Source organism: Siphateles boraxobius, unplaced genomic scaffold (assembly GCF_051911475.1).
Source record: "Siphateles boraxobius isolate OS27281-9 unplaced genomic scaffold, OSU_SipBor_1 6, whole genome shotgun sequence".
NCBI lineage: Eukaryota > Metazoa > Chordata > Actinopteri > Cypriniformes > Leuciscidae > Siphateles > Siphateles boraxobius.
Window position 1 is genome coordinate 28,137,561 of NW_027509186.1, and position 19,565 is coordinate 28,157,125.

At 38.1% G+C, this 19,565-nt stretch overlaps 1 protein-coding gene across 2 annotated transcripts in view; it reads left to right on the forward strand.

Moving 5' to 3' along the window:
• Positions 1–15,539, forward strand: part of timm50 (translocase of inner mitochondrial membrane 50 homolog (S. cerevisiae)) — a 34,309-nt gene extending 18,770 nt beyond the window's left edge. For both annotated transcript variants that reach the window (XM_077208589.1, XM_077208590.1), the window contains 7 exons: positions 4,876–4,934; positions 5,023–5,142; positions 7,217–7,321; positions 7,918–8,016; positions 14,292–14,448; positions 14,538–14,644; positions 14,730–15,539. In XM_077208589.1, coding sequence (XP_077064704.1) covers positions 4,876–4,934; positions 5,023–5,142; positions 7,217–7,321; positions 7,918–8,016; positions 14,292–14,448; positions 14,538–14,644; positions 14,730–14,828 — 746 coding nt within the window. In that variant the 3' untranslated portion in view covers positions 14,829–15,539. The remainder of the gene's footprint in view (positions 1–4,875; positions 4,935–5,022; positions 5,143–7,216; positions 7,322–7,917; positions 8,017–14,291; positions 14,449–14,537; positions 14,645–14,729) is intronic.
• The last annotated feature ends 4,026 nt before the right edge of the window (positions 15,540–19,565 follow it).

The following is a 19,565-nucleotide window of genomic DNA, read 5'->3' on the forward strand; positions in this document are numbered from 1 at the left end:
TCTTTTTTGTCTGTTTTAAAGGGTTAGTTTACAAAAAAATAGTTTCATCCATGAAACGGACATTGATTTAAAAAAAAAAAAAAAGAATATCATGACTTTTTTTTTACATAAAATTAACATTTGACATTATTTTGAAGCTTGAAACCCTGTGTCCTCTTTCACTTAGTTGTATATGGAAAACACACCACTGTTCAAAGTTTTGGGTTTTTAAGATGCATTTAATGTTTTTGATAAGTCTCTTATGCTTATCAAGACTGTAATTGTTTGATTGAGAATACAGTAAAAACTGTAAAATTGTGTAAATATAATTATATATATAAAATATAATTACAATTTAAAAACTATTGTTTAATTTATATTTTAAAATGTAAATTAAAAAGCTGATTTTCAAAGCAGCCATTACTCCAGTCGTCAGTGTAACATTCAGAAATCATTCTAATTTGCTGATTCTCAAGAAACTTTGCTTAACAATATTAAAAAGTTGTACTGCTTAATATCTTGACTTAAAATATGACATGATTCTTTGATGAATAGAAAGTTCAAAAGAACAGCATTAATACAAATCTTTCATAACATATTATATATGTCTTTAATGTTACTTTTAATAAATGTAATATATTGCTGCTTAATAAAATATATATATTTTAATCTTACTGACCCCAAACCTTTGAACGGTAGTGTACATGCTCGATAGTTTTTCATCATTTGTCTTCCAAAGAAGAACTAAATGAGGGTGAGGGTGAGATTTTTTTTAAGGTATACCGATTCTTTAAGTTTGGCTTCCTGTCAATGAAATGGCTTGGTCTTTATGGTGATTTGACTGACGCATTAATGGCACCATCAACTACAGATATGCTGTCTTCGGAGCAGGCATTATCATTAATAGAGTAAAGGTAGAGACGCCATGTAACCCATAAAAGCAGACCACCTGCGCTTTTCATTCACCTCTGATGCCAATTGAGATAACAGGCTGCTTTCGCTTGCTCTATGCAATCGTTCTGTCTTATAATAATTACGTAATTAATTCCACACATTCCCTGAAGTGTCCTTTCCTCCCCCCACCTCAATTTATTACCTCCGAGCCCGGAGCGCTGCTGTCGAACACTAATGCTCTTATAGCTTTTAATGCCACAACGAAGGGCCATGATTACTTTAGGGACCGAGGTGAAACGCCTACTCCCTCATGGGAGTGGAGAAGCAGGTTTTCTGCCTCCTGGGCCCTTGATCACCCTGCCTAAAATAGCAGAAGGCCAGCGTGGGGACGAAGAGTGGACCCTTGATAAGCGGCATCCTCAGGGAGAAGGGACAATGCAAAGAGGCGCGACTGCAAAAAAAAAACCTTTTCTGCCGTGCCAAGTGAAGGCATTCAATGGAAGACGCATAAATGCACATCTTGTGCCAGTCTGCCGCCTCATAAAAATCTTTGTCACTGAATTTTTACAGGATGGCAACTGGCCAGTGCCATAATTAATGAAATATTTTTGTTATGAGAGCATAGAGACTAAAAATAAGTTGTCTTCTCTGTTTGTTTAAAACCTTGGAAACCTCACAGTTTCATACGTGTGTTACTGGAATGTTTTTAGTGGAATTTAACGACAGATTCACCCATCACTTGGGTCTGATATCTGGAATGACAAGTGTAGTCTTGTTTGAGGTGGTACAGTGTGAATTCAAATGTGTCAGGAGGAGGGGTTGTTTTGCTTGAGCTTATACATACAAAGATTTAATCTCCAACCAATTGCAACCACAATAAGCTGGAAATAAAAAAGGAATGTTTGTGTAACATGCTCAGGTGCGAAAGCTCAATTTTTGTTTAAGGCATTGCACTATTTTATTCTGTTCTCCTTTTAAGTCTGCATCTCAGAAACTTTATATAGCGTCCACACCAATAGATGATAATGTTCTGTTTCCTTCAGAAATCATTCTAATATGCTGATTTTCTGCTCAAGAAACATTTCTTATTATTGTTGTTGAATAAAGTAATATTTTTATACAGGACTTAGTTCAAAAGAACAGCATTTTGTTGAAATGGAAATCATTTGTAACACTATAAATGTTCTTACTGTCACTTTTTTTCCAGTTACAACATACAATGAGGGAGAAAAAGAAATTCATACAAAAATAATATCACTTAAGGCAGAATGGTAAATATACACATTAGAGTAGGGAATCGGGAGAGGTTATTAACATGGTGCCAAAGAGGTGTCCATATCTGCCAAAGAGGTGTCCATATCTGCCAAAAGTCATTAGACTTAAAGTGTATCATAAGTGAGATTATCGAGTGGTAGAAATTCAGATATTTGAGACATCCACATTTTGAAAGAAGGCACCTGAGGGGATGACCACAGCAACATGTGTTTAGTATCAGAGTCAAACTTTATCTCCACTCTGATGGAAAACAGATACAATTCCAAAAAGAAACAAAATTGCATCTTAATGCACTCTTGTAGGAAGTTATGTATTTTGGACCAGAAAGGGATGATTTTATCACAGTACCAAAAGCAGTGAAGAAATTCACAGTACCAAAAGCCGTGAATTTACAATTAAAAGAGAGACCAGAAGAGTTTCTGTAAATTTTCAGACTTAATGGTGTGTGAGAGATTCTATTAATGAATTTATAATAAAGTTTCTGAACCCCCAATGAAGTACACATAAGATACAAATTGTTACATACAGCAGACCAATCTGCATTACCAATTTCATGATCTATATTATTTTCCCAAACTCTCTTCAAATTCTCTAAAGAGGAAGTACATGTGTCAGACAAAACATCATATATGGCAGATATTACTTACTGTCACTTTTGATCAATTTAATGCATCCTTGCTTTAAGAAAAGTATATATTTCTTAATCTTACTGACTCCAAACGAATGTGCTTTAAACAATTTTTTTTCTAAATAAAGCTGCTTTGAAACAATATTTATTGTGAAAAGCACTTTACAAAATGTTTTGAAGTAAACATTTAACATCCCTCTGATGGTCTACACAGTGAACAGCTGTTTATGGGTCTTTTGATTATTTCAGTTTGACATCAAGAATGATTCTAAAATGTCCAGTAATATTGTCGAGTTATGGCTATATGGACCAAAATATTAAATTTGTTTTTATTTTTTGCGATTTTTCTTGTTTACATTACATTAACATTGTGTTTAGAGAACCTCCAGTTCTCCAAGCAAACAAACAGCGAGCTGTAGATCATCCAGGAAAATTTAGCACAGGCCTGGTACTCTATCCACAGAACAGTTAGGTTCCCATATGACAGCAACGAGAGAAGGGCTGCACCTAAAGACCACTTTTCACGGCTGCAGAAAGGAGCGATTGACAGGGAAGAAAAAAGCAAGAGGCTCCCAAAGAAAGGGATGGAAGAAAGGCAATTGAGTAATGGCCTTTGCAAACTAGCGAAGCATATGCTAACCCAGTGCAGGATTAAAGGAGGCCTTTGTTGTGTCCAGAGGCCTAGCCATCGATCTTCCTATCCCTCCCTCCTCGAGCGGACATCCCTCCAGAGAGACACATTCCCACTGTGAAGCAACAATGGCCATTTACACTGACAAACAAGGTTAGCACAAGAGACTCTTCAAAGCGCACCCAGTTGTTCCCCGCTTCTCCGGTGTCATCTTGGATCAGTCTTGGTAACGGTTCTTGCAACTGTTCACGCTTTGTATTGATCTTGGACTTGTGGAGAAGGAAGGAATTATGCAGGGACAGATGTGTGCCAGTTTGGATGGAGTTAAACAGATGACTCCGGTCAATGTGAAAAGGATATACTTTCTATGAACACTACAAGGAACACTGACAACCCCATTCAAAGGTTTGGGGTCAGATTCATACACTTCAGGTGCCATGTTTGATCTGAGATCTGCATAATGACGTGCTTGTGGTGTTTTCATTAAACAAATCTATCGTATGGTTTCAGAAGACTTGAGATATATTGAGATTTATCATTTAGACGGAAGTGAATCAATCAAAACTAACTTAAGCTGGAAAAAACATTTTTCAAGAACCACTATAAAACTAAACCAATCTCTGTTACCTTAAATTATATGTTTATCTCTGTAAAGCTGCTTTGAAACAATCTACATTGTTAAAAGCGCTATATAAATGATGACTTGACTTGACTTGATAGTGCATGGGCCACTTTTACGGAGCTACTATTCCTTGTCCAACAGGTGTTTTGTCTAACACAGCTACGTTTCTTCATTGATCCATTACTTTTCAGAAACAAAGCTGTGATGCTGATATCATGTAAATGGAACCTACTAACACCACCACTCTCTTCAACATAAGTATGATAAGGAGACGTCCATCTCGTCTCGCTCATTAGCCTCAAGGGAAAGCTTATTCCATTGGAGGCTGCCAACAGGCACATGCTCCCTCAAAGAGCGCAAACACTCCCCCTCCAAACTAATCCAACAGGAGAAAAGGAGGGATGGGGCTGGGGGAGAGGGTGTTCAAGCAGTTTGTATCGTCCCTCGCCTAATCAACCTCCTTCCTTATGCCCTGATGTTGTTGATGGGCCCCTTGGCGGGCTGGCTGCCTTAACAGACGCACAGCGAGCCAGGCGGGAGGCGCATGGAACCTGTGCCGCCACTTTATCTGTCCATTCTGCCGCTTGAGGTGGCATATGGCATGTGGCGATTGGAGGGAGCTAAAGCCATGAAAATGGGGCTAATCACTTTAGTTTGAATGATGTGGGGATGTTGTATAGTGTCTTAAAGTGACCATTTAAAATGACTTAACATTTAATATTTGCATTTTATACAGTGAGTTGAAGACATAGAAAGAGCTTAAAGAAACTATTTTTACTATTAATCATGAATAATATTTGATCAATCTGGCTACACCAGTTTATAATTATTTTTTTTGTCCTCTAGATGTTACCGTCATCCAGCAGCTCAGAAGAACCTTCAAATATTTCAAAGATTACCGACAGGTTAGAGGATACAGAAAATGATTCCCCATTTATATCCTCATAAGTAAGAATCTGAAGTACCAAATGTTCTCTTTCTGCTTCTCTGTAGATGATCATCGAGCCCACAAGCCCAAAGCTTCTCCCAGACCCACTGCGAGAACCCTATTACCAGCCTCCATACACTCTAGTGCTGGAGCTCACCGATGTCCTCCTCCATCCAGAGTGGTCGGTAGGTGTCACAGCTCTATTAATGTAACCAAGAGAACATCTGCATTTGAGGATCAAGTAAGGACCAATGTACACTACTGTCACTTTTGATCCTGAGCTCCAAACTTTCTACTTATGAAATAATGAAATAAAATATGTCATGGTTTCCACCAAAATATTGAGCAGCACAACTGTTTTCACAACATTTATTATTAATAAAGTTTTCTTAAGCAGAAAATCTGAATATTATAATGATATCTGAATGGAATCGGATCATGTGACACTGAAGGCTGGAGTAATGATGCTGAAAAAGCTTCACTTCAGAATATATTAAAATAGAAAATATTGCTGGAACTATCTATTTGTTTTCCAATCGATTAATCTATCGAGCATTTTTCAATGAATTCGAAAAATCTAACTTTTTTCACACTTTATCATATAAATACCTTTATTTTGTTCACTGTTTTAGAAATGGGCTTCCATACCGCATGTATAATAATTATAAAATAATTGAAATGCTGCTTAAAATAGTTTTAGGTTGAGTTTAGAACGTCTACTGCCCATCTAAATGAGCCAGTTTGAGCTGTGGAACATAGACTTTGCATTCTCAGATCTCTATTTAGCATGAAAGGATTTCAGTCTGCTTGATGCAAGTTCATATCATTAGACTCTAAATATCTGGTAAAAATCCCCAAAAAAACAATTTTTGCTCCTAATTGCAGGCCTATTGCTGTTCCAATCTAAACACAGCTGCAACTACTCTAGCATATTTTGTACATGCGTGCTGTACTGTATAGTGTGTATATTTGTGCACTCAGTTCCCATCTGCAATAAAGTCTCTATTTGATTTACTATTAAACGACACTTTGTCACTTATCAGTTTGTTACAAACTTTCCTTATCATTTCCTGTTAATCACATGAGGCCATCTGGAATGCTGTTTTGGGCGAACCACCTGTCGCCTCTCTTACCTGCTCCCTCTGTTCTCTCTACCTGGCCAGCTGTGAGGGAAGGGTCACACACAGGTGACAGGTGGAGCATAGCCTGTAATCTGACACACCTCAGCAGACTGTTACCGTGGCGCATGGCACAGTGATTTTTGTTGAACCTCAAGTGAAGCTTTGTCTGTGACTGTACTCTTCTTTTTGGCTTTGTTTGACATGTATACTCCGATATAGGTGTTCGGTGCCAGATAGAAGCACAATTAAAGTATCTGTTACTGTAAATGATACATAAGTCAGAATCCTATCTAAGTATAGAAGAATTCGTTAAGTGTGATGGTAAAATGCAACTTCAGTGACTAAGGCATATATTTATAGCAGTCAATTTCTGCTTTCTGCTATGCCTTATTTCTACTGACTAATGACCGGAATAGTCAGGCTTCCAGTAAATAATTGAGAAAGACCTTTCTATCTGCATGTTCATTCATAAATGTATTCCAGATGGGCCGTCTAAAGATGTTTGAGTTTAAATAGCAATACTCGCGTATAGGCAAAACATGAAGTAAATGGCATAAGGCCAGCTGTTGGCTGCTTTGGCAGACTAGAGGGAGAAATCTGTTACATATTTCCTTATTTTTTTTCCTCACTTTAGCAAGGAACTGATTGCATTAAAATAAATGCACTGTATTTCGAAAGGAAAATACATTCACTATCCTTCAAAAGGTTGGGGTCGTTTTAAAAGTTTTTTTTTTTTTTCAAAGTAATATTGTGAAATATTATTACAAATTAAAATAAGCGTTTTCGATTTTAATATTCTATAAAATGTAATTTATTCCTTTGATGCAAATCTGAATATTCAGCATCATTACTCCAGTCTTCAGTATCACATGATTCTTCAGAAATCATTCCGATATGCTGATTTGCTTATTATTATCAATGCTTTTATCACAGTTGTGCTGCTTAAAAATTTTCTGAAAACTGAGATACTTTTTTTATCAGGATTCTTTTTGTAACATTATCACAGTTTAATGCAACCTTCCTGGATAAAAGTATTCTTTTGTATTAGGCCTAACCCATTGTTAGGCCTAATATGTAAAAACATTGGACCTCTTTTTTTGAGTTTTAATGTTTTATTGATCTCCTCTGCTGCCTCTAGTTGGCCACAGGCTGGCGTTTTAAGAAGAGGCCTGGCATAGACTATCTGTTCCAGCAACTGGCCCCGCTCTACGAGATAGTCATCTTCACATCAGAGACAGGCATGGTGAGTCTCAAGGGTGGTGAGGACTATTTACCACAATAATGCCATTCCACTTGGCCTGTTATTTGTTTTTGCATACACCATTTCAATTGCGGTTGAAAGGAAAAGTTTCTTGAACCATGCTTGGCATTGAACCCACTTACAATAGATGCTATTTTGGATACAGTGGCACACCTACGTTTTTGTTGATTCTACAAACACGTCGCCTTGTGCTCAAATATAACGTTTCCTAAATGATGCCATTAGTGGGACCTTTATGCTAAGCTTCAGTCTGCTAGCGTTTGTGTGTGTCTGTTGTTTTTTTGTTGGTGTGGCACACTTGTAAAGTCATGCAAATGAGCCTTGTTTTGATTGAATAGCCTTTGGCTGAAAAGCTAAATTCTGTCAAAAAAAGCGGTCCATCCACTGTCTTGATGCTTCACAAATTTTAGAACAACTAGCTTTTGTAATGTGCTCTTTTTATGGGTAAATATCATGTTTAGATTTTAGATTTCTTGATTTTCCCCTGCATGATATTTAACTTCACTTAAAGACAATCTCTCATCGTAAAACATAAAAATGATTCCTAAATGCAACAATGTGTGTTTGTGTGTGGGCAGACGGCGTTCCCCTTGATTGACAGTATAGATCCTCAAGGATTCGTGATGTACCGGCTCTTTCGGGATGCCACACGCTACATGGATGGCCACCATGTTAAGGTAAACTTCAGTCTGCTTGCCTATAGGTCTGCTTCTCAGTATCATGCTTTGTTGGTGAAGTGCACAAACTCATTATCAGTATTTAGATCAGTATTTAGGACAATTCTCTGTTCTTGTAAACAGTCTCCGCCACGTATTGTAAAATCAGCTGTCTGGTATTTCACCCCTACAAGTTGTGTGAGTCACATCAAAATCATCAGAGATAAACCATATGTTGCTAAACAATTACATATTTTTACCGCCTTTCAAAAGAAGCTGCTTTTTGACCGGATGTTGTTTTCTTGTACAGATGTTAATGGTTTGATCTCAACAAAGACGACACGTCTTGTGGAAATCCATTCATAGTTTCAAAATGTGTTTGCTTTCATGCTGCAATACAGATTTAGTGACAGAGCAATTTGTAATAAATGAGGAAATTAGCAAATGTGAATGTAATACAGTATGGTCTGATCTTATTGCTCAAGATCCCCACCCCATGGGCCCCCTCTCCTGAGTGACCCGGGCAACATTATGGCGCGATGCCCCCCATGTCTCTGCTGCATGCCGTCCTTCTGTTCGTCCATTGATTTCCCCACTGCTATGTCCTTGTTCTTTTTTCTTTTCTCAACAGCCCAAGACAATAGCAGTTTCTTTCCCTCCTTCTCTCCTCCTCCCTCCTCCCTTCTCAGGCCTCATTAACCTTCTGCCCCCTCCTTTTTCCTTCATTAGGCCGTCCGCCGTTACCTAAACTCTCTCCTCATTAGGCTTATGAATGGTGCACATCTAACGCTTAAGATCAAATTTACAATTGCATTAGTGTACAAATTAAATCAGTTTGTAGCATCCATGGTTATATTACAGTGTCACATGTTGCTGGAGGGTATTATAGAATTATTTTATTCTTTATACACAAGTTTCAGGTCTTTTTAAAAAAAAGAATTTGATACTTTTATTCAGCGATGATGCATTAAATTGTTCGAAAGTTACAGTAAAGACACTTATAATGTAACAAAATAAATGCTGTTCTTTCAAACTTTATTTTTTACTTTAAAAAAAAAACTTTTAAACGTTAGTGTATAAAACATTCTAAATGTATTCCTTTAACTCTGTGTCTTCAATTGCATATTGTTAAAATACTGTTATTAATCAAGATTTTACATATAAACTCGTAGAACATGTTTGGATTGAGACAAATTAGAGCAAACGTCTTCTCTAATTTTCATTTTCTAAAATGTTTTAATTTTACGGCGGATAACATTTTTATTCAGCGGGGATGCCTTAAATTGTTTGAAAGTTACAGTAAAAGACATTTATAATGTAACAAAAGAAATGCTGTTCTTTCAAAATTTCTATTTATCAAAGAATTAAAAATAAATAAGCAGCACAACCATTTTCAGCATTGATGATGATAATAATAATAAGAAATGTTTCTTGAGCAGCAATTCAGCATATTCGATTAATTTCTGAAGGATCATGTGACACTGGAGACTGGAGTAATGATGCTGAAAATATATATAAAAATAAATAAATAAATCAAAAATACATATATATATATATATATATATATATATATATATATATATATATATATATATATATATATATATATATATATGAGACAACAGATATTTTAATATTTCACAATATTACTATTTTTACTATATTTTGATCAAATGAATACAGCCTTGGTGAGCATAAAAGACTTCTTTTAAATCTTACCAACCTCAAACTTTTAAACGGTAGTGCATAAAACATTAGAAATGTGATTATTTAACTTCACAAATTTTAAATGGTAGTACATAAAATATTAGAGATGTGATTGTGTCCTTGATTTACATATTGTTAAAATACTATTATTAATCTCACGCTTTTACATTTAAACTTGTAGAACATGTTTGGATTGAAACAAATTTGAGCAAAAATCTTCTCTAATTTTCATTTACTAAAATTTTCCCATATAACTGATATATCTGATGTTATTAAAATTCTCTACTCTTGTCTAAATAAAATAAATAAATAAATGGATCATTCACCAACTTGGATTTAAGCATCTCAATATAATAATGTGCAGTCATGAAAAAAAGATGATCATTTTGAGATTTGCTAAAAATTGCATTTAACAGTGTATTTAAAAGAGTTTTTAAAGATTTTTTTAAAGTGAACATTACATTACAGTAAAGGGATCCAGCCTTTTTTGTTAATGTACAGAATTGAAACAATTTTCTATTCTTACAGTCACGCTACTTGGTATAGCTGCTTAGTGCTTGTACAGAAGTAGACATGCGTGTATGTATGCGCATTTGTGCTATAGGTCTTCACTCCGGTCACATTTTACCACTGCCTGTCTGGCCTTGTCCACCAGACCCCCATCAGCACTCTCTCTCCATCCACCTTCTGCCAACACACGTTTATTTCACTCTGCTTCACCCTCCTCTCCTCTCCTCTCTCTCCCCTCCCTCACCTCCCATCTGGCCCTCAGAAGCAGGAGGGGGAAGGAGAAAACAAATGCAGTCGAATGAGTTTCCTTCTGAAGAATTAAAAAGGAAAAACTTTAAAAGCTGCAGATGAACAAGAATGAATGACTAAAACAGTTAGTTACAAAAACGTGAAATAAGAATAAATGATAATAATGACACTGAAAGCTATTATTATCATTTAATTGCTACAGCAATTCAAATTCTACAGCGCCATGATGCATTTTGGGCCAGCATGAACTTGATCGCTTTGAGTGATGCATGAAGGAAGTGTTCCCTGGTATTTATATGAAACTAACGAATGCGTTCCGTTTCCCAGGATGGCCTTTCTGTAGGGCCCTATGATTTCTGCAATGCAGACTGAATTGCGCAATATCACAGAATTTGATTCTATCACAGAATATCTTCACCTTTAATGAAATGAAGATTAAACAAACTTGTTGCCCTTAGCTGGAGGAGAAAGCTTGCAAAACAGCTTTCTCCTGCGGTTGATTGTGTTACTGTACAGTTATGTTTCATAAACTCGCTTAGGCTTGGCATTTATAATAAATAGTTTATATAAACGCCACTAAGGTTATGCACTACTATTTTACATTATTTCTGAATTTAATCAAATGTGAATTATGTGTTTTTTACATTGCAATTTTGTGTTTTATGAATTTAGTTAATTAGACATGCCTTTTGATTAATACAATTTAAAGGTAAACGATGTAACTTTTGGCCCTCTAGTGTTTAAAAAAAAACATACATTTTGCGGAAGAGCATTGTTTTGGTTGTGCTTCAACTGTAACTGTGCAGATGAATATGGTTATCCTACTGCTCATAAAACATGCACTGCTAGACTTAAAATATATAACCAGTTTAGATGGAAAGGATCTCAAGCTGACTAGCTGAAAAGCCAGTGTTGATTCTCGATTTATTACGAGCTCTGTGTCTTTCTTTCTCATTTACCAGCAAACTCTATTCTGCATTTTTTTTTCTTAAAACGGGTGATTTCCCGGAGGTTCAACATTTAGCATTCTCCATGTCAACTTTTCTCGCTCGTTGTAACAACTAACCTATGCCACTCTTACACCATACACGCGTCAAAGTGTCAAATGCAATTTCCCGCAAAAACCATCTCGCCAGGTAAAAAATATAAAGTTAATAAACTTACATCGTCAATCCTTCCAAATTGTGTTTTTGTCTGACCCTGATTCTGTATTGACTCGTTATTTAAATTTTGTTAATTTTAAACAGTTAAAATGGAAGAAACTGAATTTGTGAAAAAATATAACTGATTTGATTGGTCCTACCTTTCTGTGAACTGTTTCATACAGATATGACACCAGTAGATGCTTCTCCCCTCCCCAAGCCGAGGTCCTCGGCACAGATAGGGGGATGAGCTGGGCTTTGATTGGCAGGTGCATAGCGTGGCACGTGCGTATCGTCAGCGGCACGCTTCCTCCGGCTCGTGCTCCAATGTTTTACCTGGGGAATTGAAGAGGCTCTTTGACTTGGCAACATGACACTCTTATGCCCAGCTGCGTTACACAGCTCTGCTCACACACCCACACTGAAGATCAAATACACGCTAGCTACATAAAACGTACTAATTATCGTTCAGTTTCACATTTTGAATGCGATTTGGGCGCCATTAAGCTCGTCTGTTTCTATAATCCATAAAAATCTCATTATTTCTACATGCACGCTCATACACTCAATAACAAATACACTGAAACACACACTCGCACTCCCAGTGGGGTTTGGGTGTGTCTCATAGGGAAAGCAGATGCGGGTAATTTATTGTAAATGCTACGGAGTGTGCCGCCGTCAAGAGGGCTTTCCTTTCGGGGCCCCTCATCTCTCTCGCACACACAACTTTTTCAGTCTCTCTGGGGGATGCTGATGACCTCAGTGATAGAGAGAGTGCAGCGTCCCTGTCCATCTGCTCTGTAGGACCACCACTGAGACAGCTGGCCCGGATAGTGTGTGTGCATGTGTGAGCGAGCGAGAGAGCGAACACTGGGGGCAATGGGCTGGTGTTAAGTCTTTGCACCCCTCCACAAATGCATAGGTGTAAATATGGTTCACATCAGTGTCACACAAATGTTCGGGGGTGTGAGAGGTCACATTTAACCTCAATTTGTATGTATAGTTGTGATAAGTAGACTCAGACTGGACCTATTTTGCTAGATGTCAGGCCTCTTGAAGCAATAAGCAGCCAGAGGTCAAGACTAACAGTGATTTTACCATTGGTAAGGGGTGTTTTTGGAATTTAAGTTACAGTACCACACAGCCTCAAGTGTTTTTTTTTAACGTTAATAACCGCAATATGATTAAAGAATGCAATGTTTAGCATATTTACAGATAGATAAAAAATATCAAATAAAATATAAAGAATATAAAATTGTACAAATTTGTGTATATGTATGTGTGAGTGCCCAGCCAAAAAAAAAGTTGCTTAAGATGTCGGGTGACGTCACTTCTTGTTGACGTTTAAAGTATTAGGCTTGTTCGACTTGAACCGGCGCTGCACAGACCGATCGGTTGATGAGATCAAAGTACCGCGAGAGCGATTAGAGAGCAGACGGCTCCTTATGCTTTTGAATCGCTCTCGCGGTACTTTGATGTCATCAACCGATCGGTCTGTGCAGCGCCGGTTCAAGTCGAACAAGCCTATTGTCAAACAAAACGGAGGCTAGCTAGACCCTCCCTCCTCCTCATCCGTTCACTAACCCCCAAAACCCCACCCCCAATTCCTTCTTGCCGGTTATTGGCTGGAACAGTTTGTTATGTTTCGTGGTGCGGGTTTGCCCAGTTTGTTTTCATTGCCGTTTGTGGAGCCTGGGGTGTCTGAAGAGACTGTGTTTTTTTACAGTGTATTCAGGGGACAGGCAGCTAGCGGATAGTGAGGAGATGTTTGCTGTATGTGACAAAAAATGTTTTGGCCTAAAAAACATGTGACATCGCTTAGAGCACCTTTAAGAGTCTAATGACCCAATTATTGCAGTGATTATTATGTTTCTAGCATGTTATAGGTTTGGCAACAGTTCTTCTAACCCTAAAGCACCTTTTCACACTGAGAGCGATTAAACTGCGCAAACAATAGATCCCTATGGAGCTATTCACACTGTGCGCGATCAATCGCAGCGCGACAAAGCGAGATTTTTTTTTTTTCTCGACCGGTGTCGATTTTTTTTTTTTTTCTCGTCGCACCACAATGAAACGAGCCGTCCAATTAAATTTGAGCTTACCCAAGCTGCTGCTGCTGTAGTACCGAACTTTATTTATGTTAATTTACTGTTGTATATTTTGTGCAGCGAATCAGGTTAATGCCAAATGGGAAACCTACGAGATATATACATTAGAAAAAATGTTTTCTCGGTCAGCGTCATCCATCGCGTTCAGTGTAAAAGCTCCGTTCGTTGGCGATTTGCTTAGCTTTATTGAGTTACGCTCAGTGTGAAAGGTCCTTGATTGACGGAGTGTCGCTTTTTTACTTGTTAAACAACTACAAAAGACACATCATGGCCCTTTTCCAGGAAGACAATGTCAAGATTCATCAGGCTCAAATTGTGAAAGAATGGTTGAAGGGCACATGAAGAATCATTTTCACACATGAATTGGCACCTGAGTTCAGACCTTAAATTCACCTCTTGATGGAAATGTTATTTCCATCAAGAAGTGCATCAGTTTTTGGTCAAGATCTTGTATTGACAATGCAAGAGTCAAGCACTCTGTAAGGTCTAATCCAGCACATCCCAAAGACTTTCAAAGAAATTAAAGTCTGAAAAATTATTTAAAAAATGATATTCACTAATGACTCTGTTTGTCTTGCAGGACGTGTCTTGTTTGAACAGAGATACCTCCAAAGTCATTGTGGTGGACTGTAAGCGAGAGGCCTTCGGTCTACAGCCTTTCAACGGTTTGGCGCTGTGCAAGTGGGACGGCAACTCAGAGGATCGCACGCTCTATGACTTGGCTGCCTTCCTTAAAAGTGAGTATGCATGAGTGGGGCAAATAGATGTCAGACTGTATTGTAATGTTCATTTGTACAACTCAGTTAACCATGTATATGATTTGTAGCTATTGCCATCAGCGGAGTGGATGATGTGCGTTCAGTATTAGAGAACTACGCCCATGAGGATGACCCCATTGAAGCTTTCAAAAGAAGGCAAGCACAGCTTGCACAGGTACTTAGCACATTTTCTTTTTCCCTGTCAGAGGTCATATTTAGTGGTGTCTGTTAAAAATGCATGAATATTTTTGCACATACAGGAAGAAGAACAGAGACTTTCGGAGCTTGCGCAACAGAAGAAACAGGGAATTTCATTAGGTACCATCGCAGGTCGTTTCTGGTCTCGGAAGCAGCAGTGAGGACTCGTCCTGCTCACACCCACCTTAAACGGTCCCACCTCCACTGTGACCAGCCATTGAGATGAAGGTCATAGTCAAACAGGTGGACGGTGTATGTGGGCGGGAGGGGAGAATGGGAGCAGAAGGGCATGTGGGGAAAGAACATCAAATCGGCTACACTGGACAGATGCTACCTTGTTACAGTGGTTGGGATAGGAGCGAGCGACTCCAAAAGACGTTTCATTCCAGTGGAAGATAGCACATCCTGGACAGCAGACACAGATATGGTGCCCTCATTTAGGATCTCACTGATTAGAAATTGTTTCAGGGTTGTTGAACTTATTCTTGTCCACTTCTATGGCTCCCTTATCTCTGCAAGAGCAAAGAACTGCATAGCACCACATGAACTGAAGAACTGATCTTGTTTCCATCATGTAGGCCCCATTTCAAACCCATAACTGATGCTGTAGGCAATAAGCCTGATATTAGACTCCCATAAGTTCCGATCATCACACGGCACATGAAGCAGAACCTTGGATTTGTGTTTATGCTGCCAGCAAGACTGTCTTTGTCATGGTGATTCTGTTTCAGTGTGTTGAGGAGAACCTCTCAAATAAAGCGAGCTCATTCTGGTGCTATTTCAGAAATGGCCCATCATGTCTAAGGATGTGCTTTGTATTGCTAATGTTGTGAAACACCCAGAATATCTCCAATAAACAAACCATAACATAATCTGTGTGATGTCATGGTATTTTATTTTCAATGCTGAAAGGTCTGATCCAGAGCAAATCCGCTTTCAACAACTTTGTGTTGCTTTAAATGACAAACTTGTACTGTAGTTTATCATAAATCATAATTTGTTATATATATTTATACCAGGTAGTTACATGTGGTCCTGAAGTAAACAAATAATGTAAGTAAACAAACATAAACACACTGCCTTTTTAACAAACCATTTTATTGTTTTATTTATTATTAGTGCCATATTAAAAGTGCACTCTTTTAGGCCCGACAAGTTTGTAAATAAAAAATATAACACAATTGCAGAGAAATTAATATGAATTGTTGATTTTATTGAGTGGCTGCAGTATTTATTTCAAGAAACAAAATGTTGAGATGAGAATTAATTTATAATTGTCTTGCCATTTTCAAATACTGTTCTGCGCAAGGGTCTTTGATACAAAAATATTGTGATATTTCAAATTGCCTTAAAAATATAATCAGACTCAAAATAATTAGATGGTTGAATGTAACTAATGGATTTGTTGCACATATTACAAATTCATACCGTACTGTATGTAAACAAACGTCGTTTTGTTTGGTTTGTGTTCCTTTTTCTTGTGTGAATTAGAATCCAGTACTGAATCACTTTCTTCTACCATTAACTTCAACACTCTAACTCGATCTTGGTGCACTTCAAATAACACCCAGTCACCCACATAATGTGGACAACCTCTCCGACCGACCGACCGATGCCCCAGCAGCCCGCTTCACAACGCACACAATTCTCTCTATTGAGAGACAGAATGCGAGGTGTTAAACTTTTGTCAATGTCACACCTTAGCATTTGACAGACGCACACGTGCCAATTATGCCTTTATGGTAACCACTGAATTTCACGAAACTTCTGTCTGGCCTCTCCAGAGTAAACTAGTGAGTAAAACATTTTTAAAAAATGAGGGGATATTTAATTAATTTGTATTAAGGCATATACGAACAGGTGAACAAACTTATAATCTTTAAATACACGTTGTCCTATGACATAGCCTACCTGCAACGTCTGATGAGCTTTTAATTCATAATTTGTAGTCGAACATGACGAAAGAAGTAACTTTAGTAAGATAAATTAATTCAGTAACCGCTCCGACTGTTTTCGACTCATTTTAATTGAAACGGGTCGTGGGAATCATTCGTTTGAGAACCTGATTCATTTAAACGAAACGACTCATAAAAGCCAATCGCCTTCGATTCGACTCACTTAAAAGAACCGACTCATAGTAGCAATTCGGAAATCGCACTGAATTTTTTTATTGAGTAAAAAGAATCAGGCCTATTCGTTCGCGAATTTGAGTTAATAATAAGAACAAATATTAGGCCTAGCCTACACTGATTCGTCTAGCCTACAGTAGTGCGATATGAACCTAAAGTCAGACAAATCGATCAGTTAAAGTTGTGTTCCGTAAGCAACTCGGTTCTCGGAAAGTTTGTACAAATGTGGCACAACTGTTTTCCCTGACCAATGAAGTGAAGTTGCCAGTTGCAGAACAGACTTTTCCCAAAGGTGTGAACAAATGACATGCGAATAAAATGACACCTCCTCCGACTCCGAGCATCATGCACGTGCAGGGAGCCTGGGAACCGGTTTGCTTCGGGCACCGAGTGTCGCACTTCACACCTTGGAAGAGGAGCACCAATTCACATTTATGGACGCGCCTTCTGCCACTGGCTAACACCTCATCTTAACTGTCGCCATGTGTCATTTCCCACCCATGTGCCAATCCTTCCCCTCCCACCAGAATTCACTTGCACCCATAGACACGCTTTATCCCAGCAAACGCGACGACTCTCGCACCGTTTGTATGTGAGACACGTGGATGGGAAAGTGTTAAACACGGGCGCTCAAAGCAAAACATCTAGCTCTTCATTTTGTAAGTCGCAAAAGCAGACGATTAAACCATTTTAGTGGTGACTTTATTAGGCTACAATTATTAATTAATGTACCCGGGAGAAAGGGGGTTGGTAGGCCTAAGTTTGATCTATCGTTCACCTATATCAGGAAACAGAGATGCAGCATGCGCGTCTTCGATTGAGCCAGATGGCTATTGATTTTGTGACTTTTCCCCGCTTTCCCCTCATCACTCTCTTTGTTGAATGAACATAATGGGCACACGACACCTATTTTGCTGAACATGTACCCCATAGAGCGCATCAATACGAGCTTGGGCACGCGCACGTATCTCAGTACGGAGCCAGGTAAAAAAAAAAAGTTCAATTATGAGCCTAAGTTACTTAGACAGTTACTTAGTTGTATTATTAAATTTAAAAATATACATTGCCTTGAAATGTATGGAGGAAGAATTTTAAAATGTTACCATTTTAATTTGTTTTTCCATTTTAATGGCTCGAATAGGTTGGGTATATTAAACATTAGGCTATATTGTCTAATGACATAATTGCATTAAACCACACAACACCGCTGTAAAGTGTGCTATTCAACCAAGCCATGCTCGTCAATCCCAGCTTTTTACTTGCTTTTCTTGTTTACACAGATAATAACTATACGTTTCATCCTTGTGTAGGCTACATCAGAAGCCAAGAAACCAGACTGTCTTAATAATTGTCCGACAATAAATTAACAATAGAGGTCATTTTTAACCCCCTAATCATGGTGCCGCCAGTAGGCAAAGCGTGCCTGGGGTAGGCTAAAGATGGGGCCAGCGGAGGCACGCGCTGCTCTCATTAGAATCACAATAGAAAATCACTAAAGCACGAGCAACAGTTTGGAACGCGGCGCATTGTTCTCGTGTCTCCTCTGTTTACCCTTAACATGAGCGACAGAACATTCCTTTCGTACTCTGAAGTTGATGAATTCGCAAATGGAATTTTTTACCTGCAGTTCTTAATTTTGTGTTTCTGCTCGCAAGAATAACATTTCAGAAACTTGCTGTTGCATGCATATTGTAGCACATTCAAGTAGCTAAACTTTGATATCATGAATGCCAGTTGGGGTTATATCAATAAACTTAATGAAAATAAATACATTAGTAGGCTAAAGAAGACTATAAAACATAGTACCATATAGCATACATATTTTCGTATGTGTGTTTATAAATGAAGAAAGCGAAGCGCAAACAGTGCGCAGGTGCAAGGATTATCATACAGCTGTAGTGAGCGAGTGCCCCCCTCCCAGCACAAGTACACACTCTTACTGCAGAAAGCAATTATCTGCAATCTTAAATGCTCTGCGCAACCCCCACCATTTCACCCACGTTACCAAAGACCTACAATCCAAACCCAAGATAACAAAAGAGCCCTCCGGATCTTTCCAGGGCACAAAAAAACGCTTGCCGGTTTAACGACTCACACGCGTCAGAACAATTACAGATTTTAGGGCTGAATAAAATTGGACATGCAGATGCAGATCACCCCTATACCACCCCCTTCTGCGATCGGTGACGAGCATTCATTCTTAATACGAAAACAAACTTTTGGAGAATTGCGTGGCACGCGTGCCATCGAAACATAATAAAATGTATGTGTGTATAGTTGGTTAAAGACATTATTAGCCATTAATAGCCATTACAAATTAAATAATTGTTCCCACATCCTTAAAAGTAGTATGACAAAAGACACAGGTTTAATAACACTCCAGATAATTGTTTATAAAAAAAATGTTTTAAAAGGGGTTTAGAATTTAGGATATTCCTATAGGCCTAACCTAAATTTTAGGAACACAGTGTGGAGCATTTAAAAAATGTAGAGTTTGAAATCATTTATAAACACCAGTGCAGTGTAAATATTTAGTCAATAGGTAGCCTAATATTTAATTTGCTGTCAACATTAGCCTACTTTTTTTTTAAAGTTTCCAAACGCCTGTGTTATTTACCGTTTATGTTGTTCTGCATAGGCCCCATCTCTTTTACTATGAAATGAACATAACGCGTCATAATGCACATTTTAAAGCACCTTTTATGAGTTTTTCCTTGTATAAGCCACGCCTCCTCTTGGCTCGCTATTTAAACCCCACGCGCACTCCAC